The sequence below is a fragment of the Mustela lutreola genome, chromosome 2 (genome assembly GCF_030435805.1).
Source record: "Mustela lutreola isolate mMusLut2 chromosome 2, mMusLut2.pri, whole genome shotgun sequence".
NCBI lineage: Eukaryota > Metazoa > Chordata > Mammalia > Carnivora > Mustelidae > Mustela > Mustela lutreola.
Genome location: NC_081291.1, coordinates 7,505,831 through 7,528,035, shown reverse-complemented (window position 1 = coordinate 7,528,035; position 22,205 = coordinate 7,505,831). Strand labels below are relative to the sequence as shown.

At 51.0% G+C, this 22,205-nt stretch overlaps 1 protein-coding gene across 5 annotated transcripts in view; it reads left to right on the top strand.

Moving 5' to 3' along the window:
- Positions 1–10,257, top strand: part of DNMT1 (DNA methyltransferase 1) — a 52,110-nt gene extending 41,853 nt beyond the window's left edge. For all 5 annotated transcript variants that reach the window (XM_059159919.1, XM_059159918.1, XM_059159921.1 and 2 more), the window contains 14 exons: positions 425–598; positions 2,296–2,517; positions 3,360–3,552; positions 4,286–4,370; positions 4,548–4,676; positions 4,824–5,106; positions 5,326–5,467; positions 6,366–6,532; positions 6,929–7,106; positions 7,729–7,924; positions 8,217–8,383; positions 8,583–8,699; positions 9,533–9,623; positions 9,902–10,257. In XM_059159919.1, the coding sequence (XP_059015902.1) occupies positions 425–598; positions 2,296–2,517; positions 3,360–3,552; positions 4,286–4,370; positions 4,548–4,676; positions 4,824–5,106; positions 5,326–5,467; positions 6,366–6,532; positions 6,929–7,106; positions 7,729–7,924; positions 8,217–8,383; positions 8,583–8,699; positions 9,533–9,623; positions 9,902–9,936 (2,179 nt within the window). In that variant the 3' untranslated portion in view covers positions 9,937–10,257. The remainder of the gene's footprint in view (positions 1–424; positions 599–2,295; positions 2,518–3,359; positions 3,553–4,285; positions 4,371–4,547; positions 4,677–4,823; positions 5,107–5,325; positions 5,468–6,365; positions 6,533–6,928; positions 7,107–7,728; positions 7,925–8,216; positions 8,384–8,582; positions 8,700–9,532; positions 9,624–9,901) is intronic.
- Positions 10,258–22,205: the final 11,948 nt, after the last annotated feature.

The window sequence follows — 22,205 nt, the reverse complement described above, 5'->3', positions numbered from 1 at the left end:
TGACTTGATCTCCAATGAGGGCCATTTCTAGCTCTCCTTTATGGGTTTATGGATGAGAAATAATGTTGAACTTTACCAGCAGGCTTTTCAGCCGATAGAGAATGGTCTGAGACTCCTTTGACTTGAGCTCTGACTGAACCACTGTGTTCTTGCTTGTGGTGTACTCTCCTTTCTGTTTGTCTTAGGGGTTTGGTTTGGTTTGGTTTTGCCTTTTTTATATCAACTACTCAAAAGTGGAATTGACTTGTCACTTTCTTGTGTTATATCTTGGGTCTCAAGTAAGTGTTTTCAAAGCGTGAACATAAACTACAGGGAAGCTATTTCCTGCAAATATTTGCAATATTTTCTGTTGGTCTTCAGAGTCTCTGGGCCTCTGGCTGCTCGTGCAGCTCAGGGCCTTTGTTTCTGTCCTTTGCTGCTTCAGGTTCTGTGTAAGCTGTGCCCGACTGGCTGAAATGAGGCAGAAAGAAATTCCCAGGGTCCTGGAACAGCTTGAGGACCTGGACACCCGGGTACTCTACAGCTCGGCCACCAAGAACGGCATCCAGTATCGAGTGGGTGATGGCGTGTACCTCCTCCCCGAGGCCTTCACGTTCAAGTGAGTACCCGCTTTGCCCAGGGCAGGGCCGTGAGCTCTGGACGAGTATAGGGTTCGCTTCGCGATGTCCCCCAGCCTGGACCCCGAGGATTAGCTGCTGCCTAAACTGTCACTGTGGTATCTGTGGTGACCAGCAGTGGCGAGCCCTCCAGGGCAGAGTGAAGCTGTAAGCCTGATGGAAGCCCAAGGATGCACCGGCTAAGGGGTTGCTGAAGCGTGCGTTGGGGCCCTGCCTGGGAGATGAGACCATCTCCTCTTGGGCCCTATCGGTCCCATGGGAGGATGGTCTCGCCCACCGAGCTCTTAGGATGAAGTGAGTTGAACAGAAAGTACTTAGCCCAGTGCCTGGCCTAGAGTAAAACTGAACAAACAGGAGTTGCAAGCCCATTGACCAGGAAGGAGCAAGACCTCTTTCTGGGTCGGGGGTTGGGGCTCTTTGGGGACATTTCCACACTTGATCCAATCTTTGTTCTAAGAATTAGCACATGGTTGCGTTGACAACCAGCACTTCCCAAGCTTCTCTGTTTTCCGGCTTGCGGTGGCATTTCTCTAAAGTCCCAGTTGAAACCCAGTCTTCACCCCTCCATTCAGTTACTCTGAATTACGGAGCACAGGGCAGGGGCCTTCCAGCCTTGTGCAGTGGCGCCTGGAGCCCCCTTCAGCCCCGCTGTCCATGGTGCAGAGGGGAAGGTGCCTGAGTTGCTGTGTGTCCCGGTGCCCGCTGCACAGCACAGGTGTCCCCACAGGTGCTTGGGGGCACCCCTGGAGCCTGTCCAACTAAGGGGGCCTGGTGGGAAAGCATGGCAGCTGCCTTCCTGAATGGCAGCCTTGACAGCGTGCAGCCAGATCAGATGGCCAGTAGGCTGCATCTGGCTTGCCCAGACTGCGAGTCTCCGCCCTATGCCTTTCACAGCCTTGCTGCTCAGTCAGAACTTCAGTCGGCAGAGCACAGGTTATGCCTTGGGAACAAGCCGATAGACGGGAGGTTTCCTTCTTGCCCACACTGTGTCAATCATAGTTCAGCAGGGCACTTGTCCAGTTGGGTCACTCGGAGCTGAGCTGGTGGAACCACTACCTTCTCAGAGTTGCTGGTTTGAGTTTGAGTTGCCTTCTCAGAGTTTGAGCCAAGGGAAAGCGCCCCAGAGGCTCTCCTGGCAATTAAATATTCCCGCCTGGAAGTACCTGTATGTCCGTTCTCACACTTGTTGAGCAGGATGAGTCACATGCCAGGAAGTGCAGTCCTGCTGTGTGGCCGGGAGCTGGGCAGACTGCGACAGTGTCAGTAGCTATTGTAGCAAGTAGTGCATGGATGGAGAAGACTCAGTTTATTTTATTTTTTAAAGATTTCATTTATTTGAGAGCCACACGAGCAGATGAGATGGGGTGGGTGTCGGGGAGAAGCAGGCTCCCCGCTGAGCAAGGAGCCCGATGCGGGGCTCAATCCTAGGACCCTGGGATCATGACCTGAGCTGAAGGCTGAGGCTTTAACCCACTGAGCCACCCAGGCGCCCCGAGGATGCTCATTTTAAACTATATGGGTGAGATTTAATCATTCTCTAAGTCTCAGGGCACCTAGCTGCATTAGTTTATAAGGTGTTTGAGCTAAGTAGTAGTTGTTACTGGCTGTTGAGGAAGGCCGAGGTCATTGCTTTTTGTGGTCTCACGTTCAGTTACACGTAATCCTTGCTTCTCTGCAGCATCAAGCTGTCCAGTCCCGTAAAACGCCCGCGGAAGGAGCCTGTGGACGAAGATCTGTATCCAGAACACTACCGGAAGTACTCGGATTACATCAAAGGCAGTAACCTGGATGCTCCTGAGCCATATCGAATTGGCCGAATAAAAGAAATCTTCTGTATCAAGAAGAGCAATGGCAGGCCCAACGAGACTGATATCAAGATCAGAATCAACAAATTTTATAGGTTGGTGAAGGCCTCTGCTCTTCCGGGAGGCAGCAGTCTTTCTAGAAGTCTGAAATGGGGTCATAACAGTGGTATTTTAAGACCTTGGTAAAGGTAGCTGTTTCTCTAAGTGTTTCTGATTATTTATCTGGTGGGTGATGACAGTGACTTAATTCTATTTCATAGCCTTGCTTTAGACCTTTGTTTTACAGTGACAAAGTTCTCTGCCCCAGATCCTTACGCAGAAGTCAAGTGTATGACAAAGTCAGGGATGGAATGTCCTGGGCTCTGCCATCTATTTAGGATTGTCTGAATTCTGCCCCTTCCCATCTCCCCTCCCCATTCTGTCTTCCTGTTCTTCCCAGGTGCCCCTTCCTGTTTCTGGGGTTCCCGCTGTCTGTTCTTTTCCCAAGTTCTTGGCTTCACTAAGTCTGCTTCTGGGATCCTAGTAACTCGTAGTGGTTAGGAGCTAACCTGAAAATAATCAGAGATGGGTATAAGGTTGTTTCACTTAATTAATGTATATCAAAGACTTTTTAAAGCCTTTGTAATAATCATTTATATTAGCAGAAAAGAAACGAGAAGTCTGGCTAGGATAAGAGAAGAAAGCTCTAGATGCTTAATGGGCAGCGGGCAGCTATTGTTCATGGTAAAGGAGCCAGCACATCATTCCCTGAGGTCATGGCAAGGAATCACACTCAGTTGGTCGTGCCGATGAAGGGGGATAGAACTCAAGCTGAACTAACGGGGTTGTGGTCTTTAACCTGTTGGTTTTCTGAGCACCCCCAGAAATGTGGTGCCGTTTAATTCTTTGTTAGTTAACAGCAAGAGAGAATTGCTAACCAAGACGCTTCCATTTTCAGGCCAGAGAACACCCACAAGTCTACCCCAGCAAGCTACCACGCAGACATCAACCTGCTTTACTGGAGCGATGAGGAGGTGGTCGTGGACTTCAAGGCCGTGCAGGGCCGCTGCACTGTGGAGTACGGGGAGGACCTGCCTGGGGGCCTCCAGGACTTCTCCGCAGGGGGGCCGGACCGCTTCTACTTCCTTGAGGTGGTACTCTGCACTGGCTGGAGGGAGGGGCTTCAGGTCAAAGTCCCAGCCCCCAAGAATGCCGTGGAATTACTCAGAGTATGAATCTACGGTGTTCGAGTTCTTCTGGAACTTCTATATCTTTCAGCCAGAAGTAACGTTTGAGAGTCCTTATGCATCTACAATGCATTTGGAGACTAGTAGGTGGCCTGTGCTAGCCCTGTCAGTGCCTTAATATGAGCTACAGAAAGGTGCCCCTTTGCCTGGTAGACTTAGTCCTGCCCCTCAGTCCCTTCATTCAGGTGTCTGTGGCCGGGTGAGGTGTGTACCACTGAGCACTGGTGACCGAGAAGGGATCTGGGAGTCTGTCAATGAAGCTAATCACTTTTGAGCTGTTTGAGCGTGCCTTTTCCTGCATTAGGTCATCTGAAGTTGGTCCACGCCTGTTTCCTTCAGGTGGCCCTGTGGGTGGCCCAGTTGTCACTTTGCCTATTTTTAGAATGAGTAGGCCAGGTACTTAGGGTAGCAGGAGTTCCAGTGTTGGCTCCATAAAATGTTTATATTGTAGAACTCCCCTCCCCCCCCCCCGCTTCCAGCATAATAAAATCGAAGTATTCTTATTAATGGCTAATTGCTTGTGGCCGTAATTAGGGAGAAATTAAGTGGATCTTTATCAGATTAACTTAAATTCCCTTCGTTAGAAAAGGGACCAGTGTATTTCTCTGCCAGACGGTTGTGGTTTTGTCCTTCTTAGGCCTATAATGCGAAGAACAAAAGCTTTGAAGATCCTCCAAACCATGCCCGCAGCCCTGGAAATAAAGGGAAAGGGAAGGGTAAAGGTATGTCATTATTCCACACGGATCTCGAGTCTGTCTTACGTAATTCGGGAACTCATGAGTCCTTTGGTATGAAAACACAGCTTCTGCTGTTAGCTTGTTCTTTGCTGTGAATTCAAAATGAGGGTTTAAGGAGAGCAGGTGAGGGCTCTGACCTAATTTGTGGCCTGTCTCTTCCAGGGAAGGGCAGGGCAAAGTCTCAGACATGTGAGCCGAGCGAGCCAGAGACCGAAATTAAACTGCCTAAGCTTCGGACCTTGGATGTGTTTTCCGGCTGTGGGGGCTTGTCAGAAGGCTTCCACCAAGCAGGTACGCACCGTGAGAGTCTGTTTGCACAACTAGTCAAACTGGATGAGGCAGGTTCTACCGGGAAGACGTTTCTGGCTCTGGTCACAGTTCTGCCTCCAGTGTGATTCGAGGGGATGCTTCGCACACATTTGTCCTTGTATGTCCCAGGCATCTCGGAAACACTGTGGGCCATCGAGATGTGGGATCCTGCGGCCCAGGCATTTCGGCTCAACAATCCCGGGTCCACGGTGTTCACAGAGGACTGCAATGTACTGCTGAAGCTGGTCATGGCCGGGGAGGCGACCAACTCCCGGGGTCAGAAGCTGCCTCAGAAGGGAGACGTGGAAATGCTGTGCGGTGGGCCGCCTTGCCAAGGGTTTAGTGGCATGAACCGCTTCAACTCTCGGACCTACTCCAAGTTCAAGAACTCCCTGGTGGTTTCCTTTCTCAGGTAAACAGAGTAGAAGCCCCCTGTGGTCAGCACTGCCTGAGGGTGGCTGGCATGCCCGCTGCAGGCCGCACGGGCGAGGGCCCAGCCTCTGCCTCCAGGGAGCTGGTGGCTGGCTTCTCGGCAGAGAGACTTGAGAGTCGGCGGGTGTAGCTTCTGGTAGAGGGGGTCTTCTTTGGTGCGTGAGGATGACCCCCCCGTGGTCTCTGCCACCTCCCACAGCTACTGTGACTACTACCGGCCCCGCTACTTCCTGCTGGAGAATGTGCGGAACTTCGTCTCCTTCAAGCGCTCCATGGTCCTGAAGCTCACTCTCCGCTGCCTGGTCCGCATGGGCTACCAGTGCACCTTCGGCGTGCTGCAGGTGGGCGGCCTGGGCGGGCGGCACGCGGGGGTCCCCGGCGGCGGCGGCAGATGGTTTCTAATGAAAGCAGAGTTGAACGGGACAGGCCTGTAACACGGTAACCCGTGCCACTGAGCGCGGGCAAGGTGGCGGTTGGGACACGGATCCGGCACGCCAGGAAGTCCACTTCCTTCTTAGGGCCTTGAGAGTCGCGTCCTCTGGTGCCCTTGGCGGGGGGCGAGTGTCTCCAGCCCCTTTCTCTTGAGAGGGAAGGGTGGTGGCCAGCTCAGAGCTCTGGGGAGCAGTTAGATCCCCGTAGGGGGTGGGTAAGCTGGAAGTGCAGAGCTAAACCGCCAGCACTCGCAGCGGTCTCTCGGGTGAACGAGCGCGCGTACACACCGCAGGGGCGGGGGGAGGTCGTACTCCAGTGAGCGACGGGCAGCTTTGTCTGCGTGGACAGAGGCTGTGGGTGAAAAGCGGCTAGTCTGTGTGTACCTGTTCAGTAACTGATAGCATAACGACAGCCGAAGCAGTGCTCAAAAATGGGGAGAAAGTCGAAGCAGTGCTCAAAAATGGGGAGAAAGTCTGGCTGGGAGGCAGTGAGGTAGTGCCTGCATGAGCGAGGCGCTGGGCTGCCCCCGGCCCGCACCCCCCGTGTCCAGCGTCCGTGGGTCGTGGGTTCACCCACCAAACCGAGAGCGCGGAGATCACGGGATCCTGTGCAGAGCTCTCGGAAAAGCTGGCTGTAGTTGCTGGCACGCTTTACTCCCGTCCGTCTTCAGGGACTAATGGCCTTGGCATGGTCTCTCCTGTCTTTCGTCTGGTCCTACTTAACTCTTGTTGGGAGCAAACCTGCTGAGTTAAGTAGGGGCCGGTTGGAGGCGCCCGCCTGAGTGTGTGTGTCCCGCGTGCTCTGCAGGCTGGTCAGTACGGTGTGGCCCAGACGCGGAGGCGGGCCATCATCCTGGCTGCGGCCCCCGGAGAGCAGCTTCCCCTGTTCCCAGAGCCGCTGCACGTGTTCGCGCCGCGGGCCTGCCAGCTGAGCGTCGTGGTGGACGACAAGAAGTTCGTCAGCAACATCACCAGGTGGGAGCCCGCGTGCCCCGCCGTGTCGCGGTGCTTGTTCCCTGGCCGGTGGGGTGTTGGCGGGTCTTTGGAGAGGCCTGAGCTGAGAATGTGTTAGCGCAGGCAGCGAGGTGCCGGCCTCCCGCACGAGCGCTTCATCTCCTCTGGTCTTGCTCTGACCTCGGTATGAGGGCTGCACGCGGGGCAGCCGCCGGACCTGGCCATCATCGGGAGCAGAACTCGTAGTACAGCTTATCCTCTTCGTATGCTCGCGGCCTTGGGCAGCTCTTTGACTTCTGAGCTAGGTTGTCCTCCTTGGAGGGGGCAGTGCCAGCCCCCAGGAAATGGCACCAATAACGTGAGGGACAGTCGTGGCCTGGGTTCCCAGGTTGTCAGTGGTCTGCTGTGCTGTTGCAGGTTAAGCTCGGGCCCGTTCCGGACCATCACCGTGCGGGACACCATGTCTGACCTCCCTGAGGTCCGGAACGGAGCTTCGTCCCTTGAGATCTTGTACAACGGGGAGCCTCAGTCCTGGTTCCAGAGGCAGCTCAGGGGCGCACAGTACCAGCCCATCCTCAGGGACCACATCTGTAAGGTAACAGCGCCCTGCCAGAGCAGGGCCAGCCTGGTTGGACCAGTGGCCTCATGAGAGTGGAACGTGTGCTTGGAGCCCAGCGAGGGCTTGGGGTGGGAGGCAGGATCTGAGCCTGACCCCTTCCAGTTCAGCCCAGATCCGTGTCCTCTCAGCTGGTTCCCACCCTCCTCTCCTGCCTCCTGCTTTTCTTCCTGCCCCTGCCGTCCATGCGCCCTGCAGCAGGGCTCGACCACTGCCCCCTCGGACTGACCTCGTCTCTTCTGCCCATGTTTTGTGTGTTCTCCCAGATACACCAGCTCTTCCTCTGGGTGGTTTTCTGATCATGCGGGGGCCTGCTCACCGGTCACCACCTCACAGAAGCCCTCTCAGCTTGCCCTAAGCTGTCCCTCACCTGTTCTCCCCCATGCTGTTCCACGTCCCTGCTTTGCTACCTCCATGGCACGTGCAGTCCCCAGGCTGTTGATTTGGGCTACCGTTTTTCTCCCACGAAGGGATACAGACCCCTCGGGGGTTTCCGGGCACTGTGGTGTTTCCAGCACTGAGAATCATGGCATCCAGTCTCCCACGGGTGCTTCATGCTCCCTGACTGAAGTGACAGCTGGGCCCTGCTGCACTTTTTCAGGACATGAGTGCGTTGGTGGCGGCCCGCATGCGGCACATCCCTCTGGCGCCCGGCTCCGACTGGCGCGACCTGCCGAATATCGAGGTGCGGCTCTCCGACGGCACCATGGCCAGGAAGCTGCGCTACACGTACCACGACAAGAAGAACGGCTGTAGCAGCACCGGGGCCCTCCGCGGGGTCTGCTCCTGCGTGGAAGGTCGGGACCCTGCCGGTGCCCAGGGTGGGACTTCCCTTGGGTTTACCTTGACCTTGAACCACAACCCCTCAGCCCCCTTAGCTTCTGATGGCCTGCAGCAGTCCGGGGGCTCCCGGCCGGAGATGCCAGGGACTGCTGCTCATGGACCTGGGCAAGGCACAGACAGCCCCGCCCTGGGCGTCCCTGCTGTAAATAGGTGCTGAGTGCACGCTGTGTGTGTGTCTGGGGACTGTCGCTGCTCTGTCCCTCCCGTTCCATAACCGCAGTCTCATCACGCGGCCCTCTCTTCCAGCGGGCAAAGCCTGCGACTCTGCAGCTAGACAGTTCAACACCCTCATCCCCTGGTGCTTGCCCCACACCGGGAACAGGCACAACCACTGGGCCGGCCTCTACGGACGGCTGGAGTGGGACGGCTTCTTCAGCACGACTGTCACCAACCCTGAGCCCATGGGCAAGCAGGTAGGGCTGGGTGCCGGGGTCATGCTGGGAGGGGACAGAGGCATGGGCTCGCGGGCGGGGGTGGCCCAAGGGAGGCTGGCGCTCCTCTCCGCCTCTGCTGACGGAGACCGGCTGGGCCATCAAGCCTAAGGCTGGAGTTTCCGATGGGGCGGGTGGGCCTAGGCTTGTTCCCCTTCCCCACCTCACCTCTCGCCCCCAGGGCCGCGTTCTCCACCCCGAGCAGCACCGCGTCGTGAGTGTGCGGGAGTGTGCCCGCTCCCAGGGCTTCCCGGACACCTACCGGCTGTTCGGCAACATCCTCGATAAGCACCGGCAGGTCAGTGGGGAGTGGGACTGGACCTGCTTTTCCTCTGGCCTTGAGCAGGGACCGAATGACACCACGTGGCCCTGATGGCATAGGCCTGCCAGTCTGACCAGGGGGCAGGGTATGTGAGTGGAGATCAGGACTCACATGGTCCCTTCTGAGGGGACACCGAGCAGCCAATTGGCCTCAGTATTCCCAGGCAGGGGATGCCAGGATGGAGGGACCCTAGGGCCCAGGGTGCTCGCAGGCCAGGCTGTTGTTCGTTGAGCACGTTGGTTGCTGTTTACAGCTCTGAGTCAGGTTTAGCCCAAAGGAAAGTTCCGGGGCACTGAAATTCAGTGAGGGAGAGGGAGGAAACGTGCAGTGGTGGAAACCCACACTTGCTAAGTAAGGGTGGGAAGGAACCCGCTGTCCCTCACTGATGCTCAGGGTGTTGAGCTAGCTGTTTCTTAAATGGATTTTCGTCTAAGAAACACCTGTGCATTGCTCACAAAGCCAACAGCGCCTGCGCTTCTAGCAGAAACCTCCTGCCTCCCCCCACCACCCAAGTCCTGCTGTCTAGAAACAACCCCTCTTGGCCGGAAGTGGAGCACGGTGCATCCGCATCTGGCTGAGTTTTTCTGAAGCCCTTTAAAGGCCCCTTTTCTGTGGGTGGGTCTTGACACGGGGTTTCAGGTGTGAAGATGGGCTGGTTGGAGGGTCCCAGAGCCATCATGGTAGAAGGGCTTCGGAAGCCCATGTGAGCAGGAGACCTGGGCTTTCGTGCCCTCGTCACTGTTCTGACAAGAGGCAGGTGCTGACCCCCGTCGTGCCAAGCCAGGCATCTCCCTCCTTCCCTCCTGCAGGTGGGTAACGCTGTGCCGCCGCCTCTGGCCAAAGCCATTGGCTTGGAGATCAAGCGCTGTATGTTGGCCAAAGCTCGAGAGAGTGCCTCAGGTACGGTGCGGGGCCGTGTGATTGGCTCTGGGCCCTTTCCTCGGGCCTCCCCGTGGCCTGGCTCAGACGCTGGCCAGGGCAGCCTGGGAATCCCTGGGAGTCTCTGGGAGCAGTCTCACTGAATGTCCCTTCCGAGCTGCTGCCACTGCCTGTGTGGTGCGCCATCAGCAGGGACACCTGGCTGCTGTCACAGCCCTTGGTTTCGGCCCGTTTATGTTGCTTAGCGTCCCACACTGCATGTGTCCTCTGCAGTGACTTCCCTTTTTATGTCCCTTCAGTTAAAACCAAGGAAGAGGAGTCTGCTAAGGACTAGTCTTGCCCTCCTGTCGCCCTCGTTTCTGGCACCAGGGATCCCCAACATGCACTGATGTTGTATTTTTAACATGTCAATCTGTCAGTTCAAATGTGTCGTTCACGGTGTTTGTGGCCTTGGCTGACATGAAGCTGTTCTGTGAGGTTTGCTTATCGACTAATGACTTAGTGATCAAAGTGTGCCGTACTTTGTGCATTCTGGATTTTAAAAGTTTTTTATTCTGCGTTGTATCAAATCTACCACTGTATGAGTGGAAATTAAGACTTTATGTAGTTTTTATATGTTGTAATATTTCTTCAAATAAATCTCTCCTATAAACCACCCTGGCTGGTGACTTGTGATTTCCGAGGGGATTCCGGCTGACTCGCAGCCGCATCTGGGTGTGCATGGGCTCCTCGGGGCTGAAGGGGACTCCACAGAGTGGTCAGGCAGAAGTTAGATCACTCCCAGGGTGCAGTGTCCATGCTTGGGGTGGGGGTCAACTTGCGACAGGTATGGCCAAGGAGACGCAAGTGGAATTTGTTAGTGTGGCTTCCAGGAAAGCCTTTTAAGGAAGCAGTCTTCATTGGCCTTCCCAAGCATAGCCTTTCTTTGCTCTGGAATGGAAGGGGATGCCTGGTGGCACAGCAGCCATCTTGTGACTATGAGGATAGAAGCCCTGTGTAGTGGATGGTGGAGAAAGGAGAAGAGTGGCTTGGAGCCCTGGCCTGGTGCCCACAGACAAACTAAATTTTTTAGGTAGGCTTCCTGGGCATTCAGCCTAATTCAGTCCTACCGAATTCTAAGACAGACCTTTCCTTTGGTTTGTCTTTGGGAAAGGACTTGCTATAAAACGCCAACAAGGGCGCCTGGGTGGCTCAGTGGGTTAAGCTGCTGCATTAGGCTCGGGTCATGATCTCAGGGTCCTGGGATCGAGTCCCGCATCGGGCTCTCTGCTCAGCAGGGGGCCTGCTTCCCTTCCTCTCTCTCTGCCTGCCTCTCTGCCTACTGTGATCTCTCTCTGTCAAATAAATAAATAAAATCTTTAAAAAAAAAAAAAAAAAAAGGCCAACAAAGCAGAAGGGGACAAAGAAGGGTTAGTCAGCAGCGCTCACGACACCGGGAACCACTGCTAGGGTAAGGAACGCCCCTCCTACCACCACTACCGGTAAATGGCACCCCTGGTGGCCCTTTAGCTGTCACTTTCCCCTCAGTGAGTGACAGTCTCTGCTCATAAGAGTGTAGGACCAAACCCAGTTCAACTGTAAAACTTAAAACTACCTTCCTGCTCAGAGCCTAGATGCTTCCTTCCTGTTGTAAACAGCGCTGCGCTGAACATCCCTGGGCGCGCTTTTCCGTCTCCTCCAGGGAAACACCTGGGGGCGCCTGATCATTGAGTGTGAGTGTTTCCTGTTTCTACTTCAGATCCTGGGACCAACCTACCCGTCTAGAGGTTTTAATGTGCAAACATTGCGAACAGTGCGAACTTCCCTTTAGCCTACCCTGGCTTTTGCTTCTTTAGTCCTCCTCAGTGACCTAGAGAGAGGCTTGTTAGCATTTTAAAGAGCGATTGAACATTTTCAGGTGTCGGGTGGCCACTGGAAGGTGTTCCCTGTCCCTGATGCCTCGTGAGTTGGTCTTTGCTGATTGCCTTTTGGGCATTCGATTTTCCCCCTTGCTTGTTACTTGGATCGAGTTGTCCTATCTTTGCCGTATAGGAATCTTATTTTTAGGGATTAGATTTACATGTGTCTGCTTTTCTGTTATTCAGAGGCAAAGTGTAAAGGTCCTCCCTACCCTCCCTACTAGATCAGAAACTAGTGCTTTCTTCCGTATTTCTATGGCCCCTCGTTATTTGTTTTATTTTGTTTTTTTGGCCCCCCCTTTTTTTTAAAGATTGTACTTATTTATTTGACAGAGATCACAAGTAGGCAGAGAGGCAGGTGGGGGTGGGGGCAAAGCAGGCTCCCCGCTGAGCAGAGAGCCTGATGTGGGACTCGATCCCAGGACCCTGAGATCATGACACGAGCTGAAGGCAGAGGCTTAACCCCCTGAGCCACCCAGGCGCCCCAGGTCCCTCGTTTTTTATGTTGCTTCTGTAAGGATGAAAATAAACACCTCAGCTTATTTACTGACCAGGTAACAAATGCACATGGTGAACACAACAGCTTGGTAAAGTTCCCCCATCAGATTTTATTTCCTGTCAGACCTTCAGTTTGCCCACCTAATTTTCTTTTTTTTTCTTTTTTTACACTAAAATTTAATTTAGAAAGTATATTGTGAGGGGCGCCTGGGTGGCTCAGTTGGTTAAGCATCTGCCTCTTGATCTTGGCTGAGCTCCTTGATCTCAGGGTCCTGGGATTGAGCCCCGTGTCAGGACACACTGAGCGGGGAGTCTGCTTCAGGATTCTCTTTCTCCCTCTGTCCCCCTCTTAAAAAAAGGAAAAAGAAGTATATTGTGAGTAGAGTGAAGTATGTTAAACCTTTTTCCCCATTCCTAAACCCTTTGATCAAGACAATAGAATCCTTACCTCCCGAAGTCCTCCCCTGCCCAAGTACAGCGTGTGCATTTTATTTTTTCCTGCTACGAACAGTAACGTTGACTGGAACTACACTTCAAAGGCTATTCTACCTGTGAATGTCTTACTGGGCCCCTGGTCTGGTTCTATCTTCATTCTGTCGAAGTCTAATAGGAAACCAGTCCTGAACATATACAGCTTGTATTTTGATAAATGAACCCACATCCCTTTTACTACTCTTTTTGCTTTTTTTTTTTTTTTTTAAGATTTTATTTGGGGCACCTGGGAGGCTCATACAGTTGAGCATATGCCTTTGGCTCAGGTCATGATCCCAGGGTCCCAGGATTGAGCCCTGCTTTAGGCTCCGTGCTCAGCAGGGAGTCTGCTTTTCCCTCTCCCACTCCCCCTGCTTGTGTTCCCTCTCTCGCCGAGTCTCTCTCTGTCAAATAAGTAAATAAAATCTTAAAAAAAAAAAATTTAGATTTAGCATATCTTCTAAAAACCTTTGGGTATTTTTATAGTGATCCCATTAAATGTACAGACTTCTGGGGGAGACTGAGCTAATGACAAGCCTGTCTTTCTAAGAATAGGGTCTGCCCTGGTTACAGATTTTGGTCCCTCAACATTTCAGTCTTAACATAGATACTGCAGATCCTTTTTTTAAGGTTTTGGTTTTTTTTTTAAGATTTTATTTATTTGATGGGGCGCCTGGGTGGCTCAGTGGGTTAAAGCCTCTGCCTTCAGCTCAGGTCATGATCCCAGGGTCCTGGGATCAAGCTCCGCATCGGGCTCTCTGCTCAGCAGGGAGCCTGCTTCCTCCTCTCTCTCTGCCTGCCTCTCTGCCTACTTGTGATCTCTGTCTGTCAAATAAATAAATAAAATATTAAAAAAAAAAAAAAGATTTTATTTATTTGAGAGAGAGAGTATGTTGTGGGAGGGGCGGGGGGAGGAAAGAGGGAAAGAATCCGAAGCCACCTCTGCGCTAAGTGCAGAGCCTGAGGTGGGGTTGGAACTCAGGATCCCAGATCATGACCTGAGCCGAAATCAAGCCCCCTGGCACTTATCCAGCCGAGCTATCCAGGCGCCCTGATACTGCAGATTTCTTAACTTGATTCCTAGGTATTTAATCCTTCCATCATCAACATAAATGGGATTTCTTTTTGGGGTGGTTTTTTTTTTTTTTTTGAGGGGTGGGGAGGGGAAGGATGTTATTTTCTAAGTAGTAGTCCTTTGCCTCTATAGAAAGATTGACTTGTATTGATTTTTATTTTTTTTAATTTATTTATTTGACAGAGAGATACAGTGAGAGGGGGAACACAAGCAGGGGGAGAGGGAGAAGCAGGCTGCCTGCTGAGCATGGAGCCCGATGCAGGGCTCGATCCCAGGACTCTGGGATCATGACCTGAGCAGAAGGTAGACGGTTAACGAATGAGCCACCTGGGCACCCTTTGTATTGATTATTATTTTTTATTTATTGGACAGACAGAGATCACAAGTAGTCAGACAGGTAGCCAGAGGGGGAGGGGGAAGCAGGCTCCCCGCTATGCAGAGAGCCCAACATGGGGGCTCAATCCCAGGACCCTGAGATCATGACCTGAGCCGAAGCAGAGTGTTAACCCACTGAGCCACCCAGGCACCCCTTGTATTGATTATTGACTTTGTATACTGTGTGGGGTTTTTTTGTTGTTACTTTTTTTTAATCTAGCCAACCTGCTGAATTCCCTTATTATCATACTTTTCCAGCTGAAGTCTTTGCTTCAGGTATACAACTCAATACCAAGAACAATGTGAAGATTCACTTTTTTTTTTTTTTAAGATTTTATTGATTTATTTGACAGACAGAAATCACAAGTAGGCAGAGAGGCAGGCGGGGGGTGGGGGAAGCAGGCTCCCGGCTGATCAGAGAGCCCGATTCGGGGCTCGATCCCAGGACCCTGGGATCATGACCTGAGCCGAAGGCAGAGGCTTTAACCCACTGAGCCACCCAGGTGCCCCTGAAGATTCACTTTAGCGTGAGGCATAGAAACTATTTTGTGCTCTGGCTTGGCGATGGGGTCTGAGCTGGGCAGTGGCCTGTCCCTCCGGGGTGGCCTAAGGGTGTGGTTGCCTGTCAGGTACATCTGCCTTCGTGTACCCCAAGAGCACCAGTCTGAGCCAGGCTGTGGACCACACTCCTGTGGCACTCCTGGGGCTGAGGGAGGATACATGGCTTCCAGCAACTTCTACCTCTTGGGCTGCCTGGCAGGGAATCTTCCATCAGAGTTCAACTCAGTCTTTTCCCAGGAAGAAAAACCTCGTGGACTTGGAGAATTGACAAGAACACGGGTTGTAGTAGATTTTAGTGTGCCTCTAGTCAATGAAATCCACGGGTGGCTCAGAGTCTCGTTACCATTTGAGGTGACTGTTAAACAGGTTCATGTACTTCGAAATCATTAAAAGGGGGGAAATCAGGCCTTTCTGGCAAGAACTATATTTAATGAGAAGCTGGTGGTGCCCGCTGGTGAGAAAGCTCCTGTCTCCAACAGAATGGCCGTTAGTAAATCAGCTGAAAGAATAGATTTAGATGCTCATTTTTGTAACCCCTCATCTAATTTATTCAATCAAGAGTCATGGCTGGGTTTGGGTTTTTTTTTAACGTGGTTTTTGTTTGCTTGTTTTTTTTATAAAGCATTTAAAGTGTATTATTCAGGGTGCCTGGGTGGCTCAGTGGGTTAAGCCGCTGCCTTTGGCTCAGGTCATGATCTCAGGGTCCTGGGATCAAGTCCCGCATCGGGCTCTCTGCTCAGCAGGGAGCCTGTTTCCTCCTCTCTCTCTCTCTGCCTGCCTCTCTGCCTACTTGTGATCTCTCTCTGTCAAATAAATAAATAAAATCTTTAAAAAAAAAAAGTGTATTATTCAGTTCCCATTCAACTGCATTCACATTGTTGTGCAATCCTCACTGCACTTTCCAGCACATTTTTATCCCAAACAGAGTCGTTAAACACTAACTCCTTATCCACCAACCCCCTCTACTCTCCTTTCTGTCCGAGCTTGTGTTCTCCGGGCACCTCCCATTGGAATCCTGTATTCGTCCTTTTGTATCTGGTTTCTTTCACTGAGCATGGTTTTGCTTTTTTTATGGCTTTATTTATTAAATCTTACATTTAATGAAGTCTTAAATTTATTAGAGCAGGGGAAGGGACAGAGGGAGGGGGGAGAGAGATTCTCAAGCAGATGCCCCCGTTGAGCACGGAGCCAAATGCGGGGATCAATCCCAGGACCCCGAGATCATGACCTGAGCCAAAATCAAGAGTTGGGCACTTAACCGACTGAGTGACCCAGGCGCCCCTCACTTAGCATGTTTTCGACATTCATCCATGTTGTGGCAAGTGCCAGACCTTCATTATCTTTTAGGCTGAATAACACCTCATTGTCCAACACACCACACGTTCCTGTGTCCATCAGGGAACTCTTGGTGGTTTCCATGTGCTATTGTGGGCAATGGCCCCATGAGCACTGGTGTAGGGGGACCCGAGTCCCTTCTCTCAATTTTTTTTTAAAGATTTTATTTATTGGGGCGCCTGGGTGGCTCAGTGGGTTAAAGCCTATGCCTTCGGCTCAGGTCGTGATCCCAGGATCCTGAGATCGAGCCCCGTGTCGGACTCTCCGCTCAGCGGAGAGCCTGCTTCCTCCTCTCTCTCTCTCTCTGCCTGCCTCTCTGCCTACCTGTGATCTCTGTCTGTCAAATAAATAAATAAATAATCTTTAAAATTTAAAAAAACCCCACAAAACAATGAAAAAACCCCTGCAAACATGCTTGAGAGAGAAAAGCAGGTTGCAGATAGCTGTGTGCAGTAAGATAGCACTAACCAAATATTTTTAAAGGCCTAGAGCACATGAGGTTTATGGACTCACAAATGCGGGAGCGGGGGAAAAACTTGGACAGGAAGAAGACACGGCAAGCAACGCTCTCCTAGTGGTTATGTCTGGGGAAGTCGCAGAGGGGGATCTGGGAGGCACACAAAAGGGTTATAGCGGTGCCTTGCATGTTTATGTCATTATGTCATTTGTCATTATGTCATGCCGTGGGAAACAGCAGGGAAGTTGCTACAAAAAACTCCACACAGAATCAGCACGTGATCCAGTGATCCCACTTCTGGGCACACCCTCAAAGGAGTTGAAAGCAGGGACACACACGGATATTTGTACCTGTGCCCAAAGTAGCTGCGATCACTTTAGCAAAAAGCAGAAGCAGCCCCAGTGTCTGTTGACAGATGAATGGGCACACAAAACGTGGTCCATCCAGCCAATGGACCGTTATTCAGCCTTAAAAAGGAAGGACTTTCGGACACCTCCTAAGACCCAGAAGAACCTTAAGGCCACTGTGCTCAGTGAACCAAGCCAGTCACAAAAGGACAAAAACTGCAGGATTCCACTTATAGGGGCTCTCTAGAGTCAAGAGACAGGAAGCAGGTGGTGGGAGCCAGGGTTGGGGGAGGGGGATGGGCAGTCGGGTGTTTCGTGGGGCAGAAGTTCTGCTTGGGAAGATGAGAAAGTTCTGGAGACGGATGGTGAGGATGGCTGCACAACCGTGGGGATGTGTTTTGTTTTGATTTTTAGATTTTATTTATTTATTTGACAGTCAGATCACAAGTAGGCAGAGAGGCAGGCAGAGAGAGAGAAGGGGGAAGCAAGCTCCCTGCTGAGCAGAGAGCCCGAGCAGAGAGCTCGATCCCAGAAATGTGGGCTCATGACCTGAGCCAACAGCAGAGGCTTTAACCCACTGAGCCACCCAGGTGCCCCTTATTGTATTTTTTTTTAATATTTCTTTATTTAACAGAGAGCTAGAGAGCACGAGTAGGCAGAGGGAGAAGCAGGCCCTCCACCAAACAGGGAGCCCAACGTGGGGCTCGATCCCAGGACCCAAACCGAAGGCAGTCGCCCAACCCACTGAGCCACCCAGGCGCCCCATGTTTGGAGTTTTTGAAGAAAGGCAAGCTATAGAAAAAATGCAGTGCATCCCAGAATCACCAAAATGGATGGTCAGCACCTGTTTCCCTTTTTTAAGTCGTGACGATGCCCCACATCCTGCCATCATCTGTCAGCTTTGTCCACATTCTTATGTGGTCATCTGTGACTAGAAAACTTAGGTATATAGTGTCCTACAACCACTGGCTGCGCACCGACTCTATTCCAGACCCGGTGCCTAGTCTGGGCACATGGTGGGATGATAAACCAACAGTGTCCCTTCCTGTCCTGAGACCAAACCAGGCAGACAAAATCCACAACGAACAAGGTGATTTTTTTTTTAAGATTTTATTTATTTATTTGACAGATAGAGATCACAAGTAGGCAGAGAGGCAGGCGGTGGGGAGAGGGGGGAAGCAGGCTCCCAGCCGAGCAGAGAGCCCGATGCAGGGCTCTATCCCAGGACCCTGAAATCATGACCTGAGCCGAAGGCAGAGGCTTTAACCCACTGAGCCACCCAGGTGCCCCAACAAGGCGATTTTTAAAGAGAGAAAAGTGCTTTGGATAGAAATGAGATGGAGTGAACAAACCTTGCTTTGTTCCTCTCCAGATTTCATTAAAGGGTACAGATCTTATAGGTGTACAGTTGGGTTGCCTTTTACACCTGCTGGTGTCCTCCACGGCTCAGATGGACTTGTAGGAGATTCCCATCACCCTGGAAGGTGCTGGCACCTCTCCACCCTCAGAGATCATCTCAGTTCTGATTTCATTATCGTTTGGTCTTGCCTGTTTTGAGAATTTCCCACAAACGGTACCCTATGGAATAGTTTCTTTTGTGTCTGGGATACGCACCCCTGTCATTGTGGGTGTTAGTTCGCTACTTTTTGGCTATATTGTACCTCACTGGAGAGACGGACCACACAGCTTATCTTTGACGATCCATTCATATGTGGGTAGACTTCTGAGTTGTGCCATGGGCTGAATTGTGTGGCCCTGAAATTCATGTTTAAGCCTGAACCCAAGGACCTCAGAATGTGAGTGTATTTGGAGATCAGACCTTTACAGAAATAATGGTTAAAATAAGGTCATACAGGGAGACCCTAATCCCATATGACTGGATGACTGGTGTCCTTCTGTAGGGACCATGTGAAAACAGAGGGCCAAGATGGCTGCCTACAAAACCAAGGAGAAAGGCCTCAGAAAGGCCCTGTCCACTCAGCACCTTGATCTCAGACTTCTAGCCTGTGGGCCTGTGAGAGAACACATTCCTGTGGTTTGAACCCCCTTCTCCCCACCCCACCCTACCCCCCCGCCACCCATCTGTGTCCATATTCTAACACCTGGGTTTTTGTAGACAGGAAAATTCGTTTCTTCCGGAAAATACCAGGAAGTTGAATTCTACACCGTGAGATCTGGTGAACGGCCCTAGAGCTGCCAGAGTTTCTGGGCGGATGGCCTACCGGCCTACTGTACATGTCCCTGCGGCCCTCCTTGTGTGCTGGGCGCAGCTGGTTGGGCTCTTGTCCTGGCGGCTGTCCGGTAGAGATTCCGGAGGTGGGAAGGATGTTCGTGCTACGAAGAAGACCTGGAGGAGAGGGACTCACGGGCTTTTTTTTTTTTTCCATCCACCCTTGGACTCCAGCTTCTCCCCACATCCTGTGCTCCCTTGGGATCTCTTCGTTTTCCCTGGGAAACTTTTTGTAAAAGTGATATGTGCCTGATGTTTATTTTTTTTTAAGATTTTATTTATTTATTTGACAGACACAAATAAAGAGATCACAAGTGGGCAGAGAGTCAGGCAAAGAGAGAGAGAGGAGGAAGCACGCTACCCGCCAAGTAGGGAGCCCAATGTAGGGCTCAATCCCAGGAGCCTGAGGTCATGACATGAGCCGAAGGCAGAGGCTTTAACCCACTGAGCCACCCAGGCACCCTGTGCCTGATGTTTAAAGACAAAAGAGTATTCTATAGAGAACAATGCCAGAAAGGAAGTAAAGATGAAGCCAGATGGAAATGCCCAGAAGCGTCTGTCTTTAGTGGTTAACGTCCTGTGGGCACCCACAGAAGTGTGGTTTCTTTCCAGGGATTGTGGTTGCCCAGATGGGGCGACAGGTAGCTAATCCGTTGTTCAGGATGCTTGCGCTGTTTTCAGCTTTCCAATCCCTTAAGCCACACTGTGCTAGACCCTTTTTACAGACAGTTTAATACACTTGGACATGATCTTCCTTAGGCCAATCCTAGAAGAGGGAATGCAGGGTAGTAGGTGGGCAAAACACACTAAAATACATTTATATGTTGCATCTCACGTATATTACACATTGCCGATTTATATATAATGTGCATAATTGGAATGCCTGGGTGACTCAGTCGTTAAGTGTCTGCCTTCGGCTCGGGTCATGATCCCAGCGTCGTGGGATCGAGACCCGAATCAGGCTCCGTGCTCAGCAGGAAGCCTGCTTCTCCCTCTGCCTGCTGCTCCCCCTGCTTGTGGTCTCTCTCTCTCTCTCTGACAAGTAAATAAAATCTTTAAAAAATTAAGTGCATAATGTTATATGTGTATGTATACTTATATTTAAACCAAAATAATGTATACACATAGTAAAAAAATTTTAAATATAGCAGAAAACTCCAAAAACAAGCTTTCCTCTCCTGATGTCTTCCTCTTGAAACATCCCTCAGAAAGTTTGATATAGGGGCGCCTGGGTGGCTCAGTTGGTTAAAGCCTCTGCCTTTGGCTCAGGTCATGATCTCGGGGTCCTGGGATTGAGCCCTACATTGGGCTCCCTGCTTGGCAGGTAGTGTGCTTCCCCCTCTCTCTCTGCCTACTTGTGATCTCTGTCTGTCAAATAAATAAAATAAAAATCTTAAAAAAAAAAAGAAAAAAAGAAAGTTTGATTTTTTTTTAAAAGATTTTATTTATTTATCAGAGAGAGAGGGAGAGAGTAAGCACAGGCAGACAGAATGGCAGGCAGAGGCAGAGGGAGAAGCAGGCTTCCTGCTGAGCTAGGAGCCCGATGTGGGACTCGATCCCAGGACGCTGGGATCATGACCTGAGCCGAAGGCAGCTGCTTAACCAACTGAGCCACCCAGGCGTCCCGAAAGTTTGATTTTTTTTTTAAAAAGATTTTATTTATTTGAGAGAGAGCATGAGCAGGGGGAGGGGCGGAGGGAGGAGCAGACTCCTCACTGAGCAGGGAGCCTGACGTGGGGCTCAATCCCAGAATCCCAGGATCACGACAAGAGCTGAAGGCAGACACTCAACAGACTGAGTCATCTAGGTGCCCCCAGTTTGATATTTCATTTCAGATAATAGTTTGCATATATCTACATATATGTGCACTTTTTAAAAAAAGATTTTATTTATTTATTTGACAGACAGAGATAACAAGTGGGCAGAGAGTCAGGCAAAGAGAGAGAAAGGAGGAAGCACGCTACCCGCCAAGTAGGGAGCCCAATGTAGGGCTCAATCCCAGGAGCCTGAGGTCATGACATGAGCTGAAGGCAGAGGCTTTAACCCACTGAGCCACCCAGGCACCCTTACATCTATGTGCTTTTTAAAAAAAAGATTTTATTCATTTATTTGAAAGAGAGCGTGAACTAGGGAGCACAAACAGGGGAAGCAGCAAAGGCAGAGGGAGAAGCAGGCTCCCCACTGAGCAGGGACCCCGACCATGGGGCTCGATCCCAGGATCCTGAGATCATGACCTGAGCCAAAAACAGCTGTTTAACCAACTGAACCACCCAGGGGCCCCATATGTGTGCTATTAAATTTTTCCACGGATCGGTCCCTATAATCTATGCCATTTTTACATCTTGCTTCCTCCTAGTATTTTGGGAGATATTTTTTTTAACATAACCACAAATGGAGATCTATTTCCTTAATCACATAGATTGTGGCATAGCATACCGTAATCTATTTAACCTGTAATGGACAGCTAGGCCTGTCCAGTTTTTGCTCTCATGAACAGTACTGCACAATGATTCTTTTTTTTTTTTTTAAGATTTTATTTATTTATTTGGCAGACAGAGATCACTAGCAGGCAGAGAGAGAGGGGAAAGCAGGCTCCCCGCCGAGCAGAGAGCCCGATGCGGGGCTCGATCCCAGAAAGCAGAGGTTTCAGCCCACTGAGCCACCCAGGCGCCCCCTGCACAATGATTCTTACAACGTTCACATAAAGGAAAACAGATACGGGTGAATCAGATGAAGGGGATTAAGAGGTACAAACTCCCAGTTATTTAAAAAAAAAAAACAAAAACAACAGGTCATGGTGGGGAAGAGTACCACATAGGGATTCTAGTCAATAATATTGTGGGGGGCGCCTTGATGGCTCATTCGGTTAAGCGTCTACCTTCAGCTCAGGTCATGATCCCAGGTCCTAGGATCGAGCCCCGCATCAGCTCCCTGCTCAGTGGGGAGCCTGCTTCTCCCTCTCCCACTCCCCCTGTTTGTGCTCACTCTCAAATAAATAAAATCTTAAAAATATTGTAATAACTTTATATGGTGACTGGTGGTGACGACATTGAATGCCACACAATGTACACAAGCCTCAAATCACTGTGTTGTGCACTGGAAACTGATCTATCATGAGCCTGTGCCACCATAAAACAAAATACATATGTTCATTTTAAGTTTTACTGAATGTCAAATTTCCATCCAAAGTGTCTGTGTAATCTCATGCATTAATGTGTGTATGAGAGCCTCTTTTTCTACATCTTTGCTACCGTTGGGTAATATCAAATTTTTAAAGTTTTGCCCATCTGCTATGTTGCTAAGATTTTGCATTTCTTGGAGTAAATTTGAGTAAGTTTGCCCAAATGTTTATTGGC